We start from the raw sequence: 15,966 nt of genomic DNA, 5'->3' as shown, positions 1-15,966 counted from the left end.
TTGCGTATTACCGGTATCTGATACGTAGTGTGCATTCAACGGCCATAGTTACATTGCATTGCATTCATAATAGGGAACCTCAAAACAACGGACTACAACTCCCATCATGACTGGACAGCCAAAGCTTTAGCTTTGGCTTTCCAGGCATAATGGGAGTTGTAGTTTTGCAACAGCTGGAGAGCCAAGGTTCCCTACCCCTGCTTCTATTCTGTCAGCTGCATGTTACAAATAGATGTTCCATACCCTGTGCCTGCCCCTCCCCTGTCTGATCACATGAGATACTGTATGCAATATGACTGATCACATGACATTGACATCATCAAAGGTCCGTTACTGACTGATCACATGACTGTGACATCACCAAAGGTCCTGCAGCCACTAGGATGTAACATCTGTAGATTAGTGATCAGGGTATGTGTGACCAGTATTTATTGTTATATCCACAGATCATTGCGTATAATATGTGTATAGGGAGCAGGTATTATATACAGTGTGTTTTTATAGCTGTATATAGAATTGTCTATACAGTGTGTATTATACAGTAGATATCTATATATGCATAGTACATGGTTGTAAGTAATCTTAGTGTTTTATGTATAGAAATGTAATATGGCTTTGTATATTTAGGCTATGTTCACACTGCGTATGTTTCTGTCCGTAGTGCGAACCGCGAATATACGCACATAGTTTTGAGGTTGATGAGTTCGCTTGAAAGTATATACGATATACGCCCGCACAGTGCACACTACGTATGAGCTTACGGCCGGATCGTATACGGCGCCATGAAAAATGAACAAGACCATTGTTTGAGGACGGAAACTCACGGCCGTGGATTTCCATGCGGTCCCGTACAAAGTACTTATTTCAGCCAAATTGAACTTGATTTTTCAATTTAAAAGGTTCTGTTTTTTTATTGGGCTGGGCGAAGATTTCCAAGTAAATGACCTGTTTCAGATCGCTTCGAAACAAGCTAGGGAAGCATAACTGTACTACGGGCGTATGTTCGTGATTCGTACGCATCCGCCCGCATGTCGATTTTTCCCACGCCCGTAGTTTCAGCCCCACATGTACGGTGGCGTACGAACGACAGACGGAAACATACGCAGTGTGAACATAGCCTGATAGTGTGTATGAGTGTATATCTAAATTGTATGTTTGATAGAGGGTTATTTATTATGTATTTTATGTATCTGCATCTATATGTATGTAGTATGATGCGGCTCTGATATCATCATACCAGACGTGTTTCTGGGGTATACTCGCCCTTTCCTCAGTAGTTTTAGATAACTACTGAGGAAAGAGACGATTCTCAAAAGTAGCGGATTACAGAAGAAACTGCTACATACAAGTATAGGGTTACTAATGTAACCAAAGCGGAGGCCACTACACAGGACATGAACGGCTAACAATATTTACAGATAATAACTAAACAACAGCAACAAGACAGTAACAAATAACAATAAGGAGCTGTACTTCACACATTTACACATTATGGACAGACTATTTGTTTGATACAGGACTCTGGCTGTGCAAGGGCCCTGCAAGCCAGCTATTGATTATTATAAAGTATCGGCTCAATGTACATCACCCTTTAAATTATTTTATTGTTTTTATATAATGTTTTCAACTATTGACCTACTACTGTTACGAAACTTAATAAATCTATGTAAACACAGCACCCAGCCTAGCTTCTTGAGAGGCTCTAATTACACACATTCTTAAGGCCCTATTCCATGGAACAATTATCGTCCGTATTCGGCCGATATCGGCCGCTATGGACGATAATCGTCCCGTGGAATAGAGTGCAACGATCAGCCGACATCGTTCATGTCGGCTGATCGTTGCAGTCACTAGTTTTTCAACATGGTAGGGGCATTACTCACATTCTTACACACATTAGTTCTTCGGGGGCGCAAGAATAGATGTGCACTCGAGGCTTAAGAAGGGCATATATATATATATATATATATATATATATATATATATATATATTCACACACATTAATATACATATTTAGGCTATGTTCACACTTCGTAAGTTCCGCAGAAATCACTGCTGTTGTTACAACGGCCGCGATTTCTGCGGTACTTTTGTATTGCTGCAGGCTGAAGGAATCCTGGACTGAGTGTATACACATAGCATACACTCCGGCTGGGATCTCTAGCGGCACCTTCGAAAAATGAATAGCGGCCGCTGTTCAGTGAATAGCGGCCGCAGAAAACCCTGTCAGTTCACACAATGGTGTGAGCGGCTCCGGCTCCGGCACGCTCCATTATGTGCTGTGGGGAATTCTGATGCGGGAATGCACGGATGCGCCCGCATCAGAACTCAGCGTCGCTAAAGATCATCAGGCCGGTACTGCAGATCTGACCCGGCTGGGTCGCAGAACGGCCGGTCTCATACTACAAGTGACCATAGCCTTATTTGTATTCAATTCTGTTTTACACCATCACTGAAATTGTGTGTATCGTACACAATACATATTTAAAGAAAACATTGCTGAGGATAAAGGTAATGGTCCTATTACAATGGCCAGTGAGGGCTCGATTAATATTGTAAACTTATTTACTGGGCCTATTACACGGCGCAATAATCATTTAGCTTAGGTCTGGGCCTAAAGAAACGATCAGCCGATGATGTTTTTATCGGCTGATCGTTGTCTCTATTACACAGAGAGATAATCGGTCGAATCAGGCGGCTTATCGCTCCCCTGTCATAGGGCCCTAAGAAAATGACCCTCGTTTCCAGCATCCCATGGGCTATAGGAACATAACAGCAGGTGTAATTATAAATGTATTTGTTTACAGTATACTAGAGAAGTTACCTTCCAGTTAGTGTGACTGTATACCTGATATACTTTACGTTCTTCCATGCATTGATATGTGTTCCCTTTCTTCTCAGGTCCATCATGCTAGAACATAAATCTGACCTATTAAGAATGGACAAGAACAGAAAACAGATAGCTGATAGAATATTAAAACTCACTCTGGAGATCATCTGCCTGCTGACTGGAGAGGTGAGGGATTCTGGGAATTCTATAACGTATCATGACTTGTAGCTCTCCATTAAGCAAGAATGTGATTGGAAAGATGAATGGGATGTATAAAGTGAATCAGTGTCTTTCTCTATACACAGGGTAACATTGTAGTAAAAAAGATAACCAAGAAGCAGGTCCCGATCACGTTGTCTCCACCTAACTCACTGATACATGAGAGAAACTTCTGTCAGATCCTGGATCTCACCAACAAGATCACTGAGCTGCTGACTAAAGAGGTGAGCGCTGCTGGGGATGCTGGGGCTTTCAGTGCGGGCTATTAGTGGCCACTCTCTGCTGCTGAATCCGGGGTACGTAGTGGGCCTGGCTCCTGTGTCCCCTCCAGACACTCTTAGGCTATGTTTGCACAACATATCTTTTTTATTAATCATGGCCGTCGTTGCAATTTGCAATTGAGTTTATACTGTATCATTATATGTATCAGGTTCCTATAAGGTGTCAGGATGTCACTGTCTATTTCTCCATGGAGGAGTGGGAGTATATAGAAGGACACAAAGATCAATATGAGAACATTATAATGGAGAATGACCTGACTCTCATATCACCTGGTAAGTGAGGACTTTTCACAGCCCAAAAGTTTAAAAATCTCGTGACATATTTACTTGGTGTGGGTACATCATGGGAAAAAAATTTCAGCAAAACACAGTATGAGATGACACCACCATGTAAATCGAATAAACGCTTCCAGAATTAAAGGGGTACTCCAGCGAAGATATTTTTGTTTCAAATCAACTGGTTTCAGAAAGTTGTATAGATTTGCCATTTACTTCTATGTCTTCCAGTACTTAGCAGCTGCTGTATGTCCTGCAGGAAGTGGTGTATTCTGCCACAGTCCTTTCTGCTGTCACCTCTGTCCGTGTCAGGAACTTTCCAGAGCATCAGAGGTTTTCTATGGGGATTTGCTACTACACTGGACAGTTCCTGTCACGGACAGAGGTGGCAGCAGAAAGCACTGTGTCAGACTGGAATGAAGACACCACTTCCTGCAGGACATACATCTGCAGATAAGTACTGGAAGGCTTGAGATTTTTAAATCTTAGACCTAAATTACAAATCTATATAACTTTCTGAGATCAGTTGATTTAAAAGAAAAAATTGTCGACTTCCCCTTTAAGGGAAACTTGTCATCCCACTGTGAGTATGTCAAACTCAGCTCCATTAACCCTCGCAGCCCCGGAGCATACATTACCTGCGGGGCTGACCACCGACAAACGCCGGGGGTTAATGGCGCTGAGTTTGACATACTTGCAGCACGGTGACAATACCGCAATTTCGCAGCGAGAAATCCGTGTTGTGTGTAAAGCTACACCAGTTTGATAATGTGTAATGTGTTTGTCTTCTACAGGGGAATCAAATGAGAAAAAAACACCTGTGATATCTCCCAGTCCATATTGTGTGGATTATCTAGAAGAAAAGCAGAACGTCCTACAGGATCATCAGGTAGATGGAACCGCCAATTGCTGAATATGACTCAAGATAGTCTACCACCTAGTTGTTAATTGCACATTGTTTGTTCCATATTGTGGTAAAATAGGTAAAAAATCTGAGTGACATAAAAATAGAAACTATAAGAGAAGAGATGGATCCTGATGTAATCCAGCTGTATAAAGAGGAGAGCGATCCTACAGATAGCAGCATCGGTAAGTGATCCATTACAGGGAATCTGCATATCACATATTACTCTTACATATCACGTCTGTGTAAAACAAATACTGGACACAACACAGGATCACAGTGAAGTTTACTGCACCTTCTGATCTCATGTATTCTCCTGTATGTGTGTCTTCTACAGATGTATATAGTAAGAAAAATTCACCTGAGAGGTGTCCCAGCCCACTGTATACTCAGGATTATCTATGGGAAAATCCGGATTTTCAGGTAGATGGTACTAAGACCTCATATAAAGTATATGTAATGCTGGCCATTGTGGTAGTTGGTTGTTTTATATGTTTTATTGTTCATCCTGAAGTTCTTAAATTGTTGTATTAACGCTACATTGTTTATTTTATATGTGGTGAATTAGATTAAACAATTGTCTGATATTAAAGATGAAGTTATAGCAGAGGAAGAAGAAGAAGAAGAGAAGACATATGTGGGTATAACCCCACTGTACAGAGAGGAGCACATTCATACAGATATCAGTACAGGTGAGTCCGTCTCCCTCCCCCCCCCCCCCCCCCCCCCCCAAAAAAAAAAAAAAAAAGAATCTTCTTACTGAGATATCCTGGAGCTACTATTTTCTGTTAGGCTGCATTCCCACGTTCCTCACGGACGTGGAATGCATATACCGGAGTCCCCCCGCGCCCGGACAGCATCTGTAATTAGATGCTGGGAGCGGGGGAGACTGTATTCATAAGCGCCGCGCTGTAATGAATCAGCCGCGCGGTGCTGTTACTACAGCGCGGCGCTTATGAATACAGTCTCCCCCGCTCCCAGCATCTAATTACAGATGCTGTCCGGGCGCGGGGGGACTCCGGTACACGCATTCCACATCCGTGATCCATCAGGAATGCAGCCTTAGACTCTCGACGTCTATCCCACATCCTCTCATTGAGTGTTACCTGGCAGTATAACATTAAAGTGTACCTGTCGTTATAACTTTCAAAATCTAAATCAGCAGCTGATTTAAAGCAATTTTGCAATATACATTCATTATTTTTTGTTGTTGTTATCATGCTGAAAAATAAAGCTGAACTTACCAGAAATCCAGGTTCAGTCTCCTGAAGGCAGAATTTGTGACTTGTGCTGGTTGAAGGAACAGACTAAACACAGGAGTTCCGGTCAATACATAGAGTTACAGCTCAATGGGGGAGATTTATTAAACATGGTGTAAAGTGAAACTGGCTCAGTTGCCCCTAGCAAAAATATCAGATTCCACCTTTCATTCCTCACAGTGTCTTTGGAAAATGAAAGGTGGAATCTGATTGGTTGCTAGGGACAACTGAGCCAGTTTCACTTTACACCATGTTTAATAAATCTCTCCCAAAGTGTCTATCAGTCACATGACTGCCTTCTGAATGTAAATTGCAAACTTGCTTTATATAACATCTACTGATAATTTAGATTTTGAAAGTTATAACGACAGTGACACTTTAAGATATATTTCTTGGAGTGGACCTTTTTTTCAAATTTAAAATTTTCCTCTTATAAAATAATCGTGAAATCTTGCAGTTTTCATTCTCATCACTGGAGCTAAAACTAAGCTGGGACTTCCTGTTGTGTCGGTGGTGATAAGAGGAGGCTGCTGTAGACTGATCTGTACAGCATTGTAGCAACATGTGACACCAGTAGATAGAGGGGAGAACAGCAGCTCCCTGTGAAATGACCTCTTGAAAGGTCACAGAACACGCTCAGTAATGTTTCACATTAATCTCCAGGGGACAGAGTCTGTCTATTGTTGTCTATGTTCATGAGTCTTGCTGTAAAGCATGTCACTAAATGCTGTTAAAAAAACAGCTCAGACAAGATGGCAGCTTCCATAACAATGTTCAAAAAGTGAAATAAAATAAATTGCAGTCAGAAACAAACATATTAGAAAAAAATATATATATTTTTTTGTATTTGACTTGAATCAGTAAAATAAAATTTTGGTGACACATTACCTTTAAAAATGTTTAAGTAAAATCCGTTTCTATTTTAAACAGATGACTGCACCAAAAACGCTATGGGTTGCCTCACTTTATCTCCAGATTATGGAGAAAAACATAACAGTATTATGGAAGATCACTGTGGAGGACATTCAACACTTCTTATTACAGCTGTACCCACAGTCCTTTACAATGGACACAAATCTTCTGATCGCACTTATCACAGAGAATCTTCATCTGGTCAATCACAGATTGTTAAAAAAAGAAAAGGAGAGATGGGGGTCAAAATATTTCCATGTTCTGAATGTGGCAAACTATTTAAAAGGAAAACTAATCTTGCTAAGCATGAAAGTATTCACAGAGAGGAGAATCCATTTTCATGTCCGGAATGTGGAAAATGTTTTCTTCAGAAATCGCAACTTTTTAAACATCAAAGAAGGCACAAAGGAGAAAAGCCATTTCCTTGTACAGAATGTGAGAAATGTTTTTGCCAGAAATCAGATCTTCTGGTACATCAAAGATCTCACACAGGGGAGAAACCATTTTCATGTTCTGAATGTGAGAAGCGTTTCATTCAGAAATCAAGTCTTGTTAAACATCTGAGAATTCATACAGGAGAGAAACCTTTTTCATGTTCAGAATGTGGGAAATGCTTTACCCAGAAGTCACATCTTTATAAACATCAGAGAACTCATACAGGGGTGAAGCCATTTTCTTGTTCAGACTGTGGAAAATGTTTCACTATGAAAGCAACTCTTGTTGAACATCTGAGAACTCACTCAGGAAAAAAGCCATTTTCATGTTCGGAGTGTGGAAAATGTTTTACTAGGAAAAAACATCTTATTGTACATCAGATTACTCACAGTGGGGAATCACCATTTTCATGCCCGGAATGTGGAAAATGTTTTAGCCAAAAGGCCTATCTTGTTAAACATCAGAAGACTCACGTTGTGGAAAAGTCATTTTCTTGTACAGAGTGTGGTAAATGTTTTACTAGGAAATGGCACCTTATTGAGCATGAGAGAATTCACACTGGGGAGAGACCGTTTTCTTGTCCAGAATGTGACAAATGTTTTAGGCACAAGTCTGATCTAGTTAACCATCAGAGAACTCACACAGGACAGAAGCCATTTTCATGTACAGAGTGTGGGAAATGTTTTACCAGAAAATCGTATCTTATTGTACATCAGAGAACTCACTCTAAAAAAGACATTTTCATATCCGGACTAAGTGAAATGTTTTAATATAATAAGCAAAGCCGATTTATTGTTCAGACTGTAACAAATGTTTTACCTAATTATCTCAGAATTTTTAAATGTATTTATTGCCTGGTTCTGTGCAGTCCGTGGAAAATGAAGAACGTTTTCTATTCCACTGTTAGGTTTGTATTCCAGAATACATTGTTCCACTATCCCCACTTTAATGGTTTTGCTACATTATAACTTCCGAGTGTGATTTTGAGGCTGTTACTACTGGTATTGAGAATCCCTTCCATAATGCACACCTATTTTTTTTTTTTCCTCCATTTCAGTAGGCAAGACCAGACCTGAGTTTGCCAGCAGTACTCACACCTGCACTCCCTTTGCCTTACTTATCTGTCCAATGACAGGACAGCACCTACTTCCAAGCCTTCTCCCTGCTATTTCATGACATAGTGACAGTGCTAAACTGAGTGCACTATGCAAAGGGATGATTTACTGTACAATATTATAGATGGCATGTGTGTGGGCTGGGGTTATATGAGTGGAAAGGAAACAAACAGTGGAATGGTTCACAGCAATAAAGGGGGTTCATCACAAAAGGGGTCCTGTCAGAGCAGTGGACTTCAGATAATAATTATGATCTATGGAGGAGAGAGGGGATCATATTCAGGGGCAGCACTGTGCACATAGAGATATCTTGATTTACAAGACATTCAATCACAGCATGGACCCTCTGGAAGCAGCAGGCAGGTTTAGATTGCATTCACACAGATTTGCACATACATGTTCTTGGTCTCTCTGCTGATAGAGTTGGAATAGACATCTATTGCCGAAGACTTTAGAGCTTTTTTCTGGGTAAATTACTCATTTTTGGTAATTGAAGTGATTTACAAATATGTTAGAAATCACATAGACTATCATATCGAAGGAAGTTGTTAGAAATGGCAGTGACCATTTAAAATCTATGAATGTGCCAGAATATACATCAAAATACTGACAGTGTAGCCCCCAAAAAAATAATGGGAATGGGCATACAGAGATTTTTTTTCACCCATTTGGTTAAAAACATTCTAAAAGCTTTTGTAGCCACATTGACCTATAGTGCTTGTTGGTTTGTTTGACAAGGAACAGGGTGTAAATATTAACTAAGGCTACGTTCACACAGAGCAAAAGGAGCGGATTACGCAAGGAAATATTTCCGCCTGAAATCAACTGACGCTGAATTCCGAGCAGAATATAAGCAGAATGTAAGCAGAATCCCTGCGTATTCTGCTAGGAAAGTGTTCAGCTCGTAATCAGCTCTTGACAAATTCAGCGCGGAATACTCGAGGAATCCGCGCTGAATCCGCATGCATTCAGCGCTGAAATTCAGCGAGTATTTGGTGAGTAAACTAGACTATACCAGAACATATACTAGAATCCTCCTCCCCCCCCTTTTCCCCATTTCCGCGCTGATTCAGCGAGTAATTTCCGCTTGTATCACGCTTGTATTCCGCGCTGAAACAGAAAATCAGAGCCCCATTGATTTTTATAGGCTTCCGCTAGCGGAAGAATGAACCCCCCTAAGGGCTCGTTCCCACTGAGCAAAAGCAGCTGAATTTCTGCGCTGAATCAGCGCTGAAATTTCAGCCGTTAAAATAGGTGCAGAGCTAATTTCCATTGTGTTGAATGGAAATTCTGCTCTGCAGTTCACACAGTGGAATTTCCGCACTGAACTAATCCGCTTTCCGCCAGAAGAATGAACATGTTCATTCTTCCGCTAGCGGAAGCCTATACAAATCAATGGGGCTCTGATTTTCTGTTTCAGCGCGGATTCAGCGCGGATTCAGCGCGGAATACAAGCGGAATACAAGCGGAAATTACTCGCTGAATCAGCGCGGAAATGGGGAAAAGGGGGGGGGAGGAGGATTCTAGTATATGTTCTGGTATAGTCTAGTTTACTCACCAAATACTCGCTGAATTTCAGCGCTGAATGCATGCGGATTCAGCGCGGATTCCTCGAGTATTCCGCGCTGAATTTGTCAAGAGCTGATTACGAGCTGAACACTTTCCTAGCAGAATACGCAGGGATTCTGCTTGCATTCTGCTTATATTCTGCTCGGAATTCAGTGTCAGTTGATTTCAGGCGGAAATATTTCCTTGCGTAATCCGCTCCTTTTGCTCTGTGTGAACGTAGCCTAACAGGGAGCAAATCACTTTTGTTTTTGAATAATCTTATAAAAAATTCTGTTGTTTATCAAAATAAAGCAACATTACATTGTCTGCCAACCTGGTATCTAAAACTAACAGGTGGTCTGACCAATTTATTTTCATATTCGAGCCTTTGGGTTATAATTAGAGATGAGCGAACCTGGAGCATGCTCGAGTCGATCCGAACCCGAACTTTCGGCATTGGATTAGCGGTGGCTGCTGAAGTTGGATAAAGCCCTAAGGCTATGTGGAAATCATGGATATAGTCATTGGCTGCATCCATGTTTTCCAGACAACCTTAGAGCTTTATCCAAGTTCAGCAGCCCCAACTAATCAAATACCAAACAAATACCGACTCGAACCCGAACCCGGTTCGCTCATCTCTAGTTATAATAAACGTGAGTGGATGACTTGGGGTACTTTTTAATCAAAGTTATTTTTATTAAGCATTTTCCAAATACAAGTTTTCTCCCAAAATAAACATAGTTCCCCAGGAGGGCATACCCTCCCCCCCCCTTCCACCCTAACCCCCCCACCCCTCCCCAACACCCTCCCCCCCCCCCCCCCCCAATATTCCCCCAACTCCACAAACCATAAAAATATATAACTATATAGAAGGTGCAAGAGTCCATAGTTCACAACAGTACTTTTACAGCATGAGTGTTCATGAGCAATCAACCCAGAATACAAAAAAAAAAAGGGGGAAAAAGAAAGGATCTAGTAGACCAACAAGCCCACACGTGTCGCATGTCCACTGGCAGTAGATGAGAGTAACACAAAAGTGAAAAGACAGAGCATTCTACGAACTTATGTGCATCTTAGCTCAACCTATGTGCGGGAACCCGGGGGGGCGAGATCAGGAGCAGCCATCCACCTTCCCCACAACTTTTCAAATTTCTTAGTAGCTTTTCTCTTTTCGTGTGCATACCTTTCTGTACCGATTAACCAGTTTACCTTAGCCACAAACTCTGACACAGTAGGAGGGGCCTTGTCCAGCCAATGCTGTGCAATTAGTTTACGTGCCATAAACAAAATGCGCGCAACTGCAGTCTGCTCCACCACGTTTACTGCCAAGTCATCTACATACCCCAGTATGTAGACCAGAGGAGATTGCTGCAGTTCCACCGCATAGGCTTTATGTATGGCCGACTTCACCCCCCCCCAGTAGCGGAACAGCTTGGGACAACGCCAGAACATATGTAGGAGGTCTCCTTCATGAACGTGGCATCGAGGACACATGGGTGTATCCCTGACATGGATACGGAAAAGGAATTGTGGTGTGCGGTACACTCGGTGTAATAAGTATAAGTGCGAGAGACGGTGCTGCTCACCCAGGGATAGTTTGGGTGTCATCTCTAGTATCTCCTTCCATTGACCTTCCTCTATGGGACCAATATCTGCCTCCCATTTTTCCCTCAACATGAGGGGGAGCCTGTCTAAGTATTTAGAAACAATGTGTCTATAAAGACATGAAATAAGTCCCTTGGTAGATTCAGAGTCTCCCACAATATTCATGGGTGGCAGACATTGCACCCCCGACCCCAGCAACTCCCCCTCCGCTTCACATGCATGACGCAATTGCAGGTACTGGTAAAATTGCGTATGAGAGAGAACATATTGACTCCGTAACTGATCAAAACTTTTCAACTGACTGCCGTCATATAACTGCATTACTTTCCGGAGTCCCACGTCTCTCCAGGTGGAAAATCCCTCCAGGAAATAGAGATCCCCTAACCATGGGGTGTCCCAGATAGATGTGGAAGGTGTGTATCCCGTGATGCCATATAGGTCCCTAATTTTCCACCACACCTTATGAAGGAGTAGCAACGCCGGCACTTGTGGGGTGAGGATTACTACCTTTTTAGCCTCCATTCAAACAAATGGTCAGTCCGTAAATGATGTCCAATCAGAGTCTTGTTCTGGTCCCCACCATCATCTACATCCCACCCCTTTAGGTGTTGCAGCTGGGCTGCCAGGAAATACATGGCTGCATTGGGGACCGCCAGGCCTCCATCATCCTTAGGTCTCTGTAGCGTTTCTAATTTAATACGTGGATGCTGTGAGCCCCATATCAATGCACGGAAGAGAGCATGAATCTTATGGAAGATACGAGAAGGAAGCCACACAGGAGAGTTGTGCAGAATATATAATAATTGTGGCATCCAAATCATCTTAACCAGATTTGCCCTGCCCACCACTGACAAAGATAATTTGCGCCAGACAGCTAACTTCTGCTGAAATTTACAAATCAGGGGTGCCATATTAAACTGCTCATAAGCTCGAACATCTCTAGAGACAAAAACGCCTAGGTATTTGAAGGAGTTAACACTTTTCAGCGGAATGGTAGGGTCCAGCTGCAAACCACCCTCTGAGTCTATAGGCATAATAACTGATTTGTCCCAGTTTATAGTAAGACCCGAGTAGGTCCCAAACTCATTTATTATGGACATGGCCGTAGAAAGGGAGGAGGAGTCACTGAGATAAAGTAATAAATCGTCGGCGTATAACGCCAGTTTATCCTCCCTCGACCCCCTCCTAAAGCCAGCCACTCCAGGGTGCGAGCGCAACAGGGACGCCAAGGGTTCTATCGCCAGCGCAAATAACAACGGAGAGATCGGACACCCCTGTCGCATCCCCCGGACTTGGGGTACTTTAAAGGACAACTCCCACGAAAAAAATTTTTGGCTTATTTAACACACATTACAAAGTTATATAACTTTGTAATGTAGTTAAATACCCGGTCTGGCCCCCTTCCCCCACTTTCCGGGTCGTGACATCACCATGTTACCAGGAAGTGACCTCACCATTTTATCCAGGAAGTGAAGCCTTGATGCAGTAGTAAGTGCAGGGAAAAAGCACTTTGTAAGCATTTCCCGTAATTAGTGCATACTGGGGATTTGTATAATTTTTGGGGGGCAATACAATACTTTAATAAAAATTTTTGCCAGACTTCTCCTTTTTAGGACCGAGGCAAATTTTATGAATAAGACCTGTGTCACTTAAAGAGGTCATTAAAGGGGTAGTGCGGGGCTAAACAATTATTCACTAATAACACACATTACAAAAGTTATACAACTTTGTAATGCATGTTATGATAGTGAATGCCCCCCCCACACACACACGCTAGATTCGGTGTAGTGTAGTGCTCTGTACTCACCTGATTCGTAACGACCCCCGTCCACCATCTTGGGACAATGATGTCATCTTTGGGAGGCCGGCCAGACCGCACCAGCCCTCCTTCATGCTGGCCCCCCCCTCTGCGGCATCATCAGCTGCTCAGCCGCGATTGGCTGAGCACAGTTATGCTCAGCCAATCGCAGCTAAGCAGCTGATGATGCGGCAGAGGGGAGCCGGCATGAGGGATGGTCGGAGCGGTTCGGCCGCCCGCCCGAAGATGACATCATTGTCCCAAGATGGCGGACGGGGGTCAACACGAATCAGGTGAGTATAGAGCACTACACTACACCGGGTCTAGCGTGGGGGGGGCATTCACTAAAATAACATGCATTACAAAGTTGTATAACTTTGTAATGTGTGTTATTTAGTGAATAATTGTTTAGCGCCGCACTACCCCTTTAATAACTTGGGAGTACTTTTACCTAGCCGGCTGATTCTGAGATTGTTTTCTCGTGACATGATACTTCACATTTCTGGTAAATTGGAGTCGATACTTATAACAAATCTTTATGAAAAAAATCCAAAATAACGTGAAAAATTGCATTTTTCCAATTTTGAAACTTTTCTGCTTATACACAAAATGGTTATGCCACATAAATTATATATTAAATAGCATTAGCAACATGTCTACTTTATGTTGGCGGCATTTATTAAACGATCTTTCATTTTTTTTTAGACAATAGGAAGCTTAAAAAATTAGCAGCAAATTTTCAGTAAAATTTCAAAATTAGATTTATTTTTAGGGACCTGTTCAGGTTTAGGGTACAAACACACACACGTATACGCAGCGTATTTACTGCTGCGATACGCAGCAAATACGCAGCAGATTAGATCTAAATAACAATACAGCATCAAATCTGCTGCAGATCTGCTGCATATATGGTGTGTGTGTTTGTACCCTTAGGCTATGTTCACACTACGTATCTTTCCGGCCGTAGTGCAAACCGCGAATATACGCATGTAGTTTTGAGGTTGATGCATTCGCTTGAAAGTATACGATATACGCCCGCACAATGCACACTACGTATGAACTTACGGCCGGATCGTATGCCGCGCCGTGAAAAATGAACAAGACCATTGTTTGAGGACGGAAATGTTCCAACTCACGGCCTTGGATTTCCATGCGGTCCCATACGAAGTACTTATTTCAGCCAAAATGAACTTGATTTTTCGATCCAAAAGGTTCTGTGTGTTTTATTCGGCTGGGCGAAGATTTCCAAGTAAATGACCTGTTTCAGATCGCTTCGAAACAAGCTAGGGAAGCATAACTGTACTACGGGCGTATGTTCGCGGTTCGCCCCTATGTTCGCAATTTGCCCGCATGTTGATTTTTCCCATGCCTGTAGTTTCAGCCACACATGTACGGCGGCGTATGAAATGCGGCCGGACTCATGCGCAGTGTGAACATAGCCTTAAAGTGTATTTGAGAGGACTGTATGTTAGCCCCACAAAGCACCCTATTTCAGAAACTGCACCCCCCACACTCTGCAAAAGCACATCCAGAAAGTTTTTTTTAACCCTTTAGGTGAGTCACAGAAATAAAAGCTAAGTGTGTAAGAAATTAGAAAATTTAAATTTTCTGTGCAGAGATTTTATTGTAATCAAATATCTTTCATAATTATAACCTATTACCAGAGAAATGCACCCCAATAATTATTGCCCCATTTCTGCAGTTTATAGTAATACCCCATATGTGGCCCTATTGCAACCACAAGCCTCCGTTATAAAGGAGCGCCTAGTGAATTTCAACGCCTCCGTTATATTTGGTCATTTTTTACTGTCCCACTTCAGGTTGGCAGAGGCTCTGGGGTGCCAAAACATAAAAAACACCCCTAAAGAGACACCATTTAGAAAACTACACCCCTCGAGGAATGTAACAGGCGGTGCGGTGAGCATTTGGACCCCACAGATGTTTCACAGATTTTCAGAACAATGTGTCGTGAAAAAAGAAAAACAATTTTTTTACACTAAAACGTTCTAGCCTTCAGTTTTTCATTTTCACAAAGGGATAAAATGAATAACAACCCAAAAAGCGTGTAGCACAGTTTCTCCCGAGTACGGAAATACCCCACAAGTGGACATAAAGTGCCAAGCGGGCGAAGGACGAGCCTCCAAAGGGAAGGAGCGCCAATTGGCTTTTGGAAGCTGGATTTCAAGAGACATGTCACATTTATAGAGCCCTCGTGCTGCCAAAACACTGGAAACCCCCCACAAGTGACCCCATTCTGGAAACTACACCCCTCAAGAAATCTAACAAGGGGTGCAGTGAGCAAGTGGACCGCACTGGTGACGGGCACTAAAGGGGAACAATGTGAGGTGAAGGTGAAAAATTTCATTTTTTCACTTTCTCGGCACAAATGTGCCTGTCATCAAGGGGTCCATATCCTCATTGCACCCCTTGTTAGATTTCTTGAGGGGTGTAGTTTCCAGAATAGGGTCACTTGTGGGGGTTTCCGTTTTTTTGGCAGCACGAGGGCTCTGTAAATGTGACATGGTGTTCATAATCCATTCTAGCCAAATCCAGCCTCCAAAATCCAAACGCTCCTTCCCTTCGGAGGCTTGCCCTGCACCCACATGGCGGTTTATGTCCACATGTGGGGTATTTAGGGGAAATTGCTCTACACATATTCTGTGTTTTTTTTTATTTTTTAACCCTCTTGTGAAAATGAAAAAATCAAGGATAGACCAACATTATAGTGTAAAAAAATTGTAAAGCCAATTGGCGCTCCTTCCCTTTGGAGGCTTACTCTGCAT

The 15,966-nt window shown here is 42.4% G+C and overlaps 1 protein-coding gene across 5 annotated transcripts in view; it reads left to right on the top strand.

Annotated features, from left to right (window-relative positions):
• The window catches only part of LOC138799574 (oocyte zinc finger protein XlCOF22-like), a 30,392-nt gene extending 21,319 nt beyond the window's left edge, over positions 1 to 9,073 (top strand). For 4 of the 5 annotated variants that reach the window (XM_069980950.1, XM_069980948.1, XM_069980949.1 and 1 more), the window contains 8 exons: positions 2,903 to 3,017; positions 3,137 to 3,274; positions 3,481 to 3,604; positions 4,402 to 4,496; positions 4,591 to 4,696; positions 4,849 to 4,934; positions 5,080 to 5,203; positions 6,701 to 9,073. In XM_069980950.1, the coding sequence (XP_069837051.1) occupies positions 2,910 to 3,017; positions 3,137 to 3,274; positions 3,481 to 3,604; positions 4,402 to 4,496; positions 4,591 to 4,696; positions 4,849 to 4,934; positions 5,080 to 5,203; positions 6,701 to 7,887 (1,968 nt within the window). In that variant the 5' untranslated portion in view covers positions 2,903 to 2,909 and the 3' untranslated portion in view covers positions 7,888 to 9,073. Of the gene's footprint in view, positions 1 to 350; positions 412 to 2,902; positions 3,018 to 3,136; positions 3,275 to 3,480; positions 3,605 to 4,401; positions 4,497 to 4,590; positions 4,697 to 4,848; positions 4,935 to 5,079; positions 5,204 to 6,700 lie in introns of those variants that run through there. The other variant, XM_069980951.1, reaches the window with a different exon arrangement.
• The last annotated feature ends 6,893 nt before the right edge of the window (positions 9,074 to 15,966 follow it).

This window comes from Dendropsophus ebraccatus, chromosome 8 (genome assembly GCF_027789765.1).
Source record: "Dendropsophus ebraccatus isolate aDenEbr1 chromosome 8, aDenEbr1.pat, whole genome shotgun sequence".
NCBI classification, from domain to species: domain Eukaryota; kingdom Metazoa; phylum Chordata; class Amphibia; order Anura; family Hylidae; genus Dendropsophus; species Dendropsophus ebraccatus.
The sequence above is the reverse complement of the archived record's forward strand: the minus strand, read 5'-3'. Positions and strand labels throughout refer to the sequence as shown.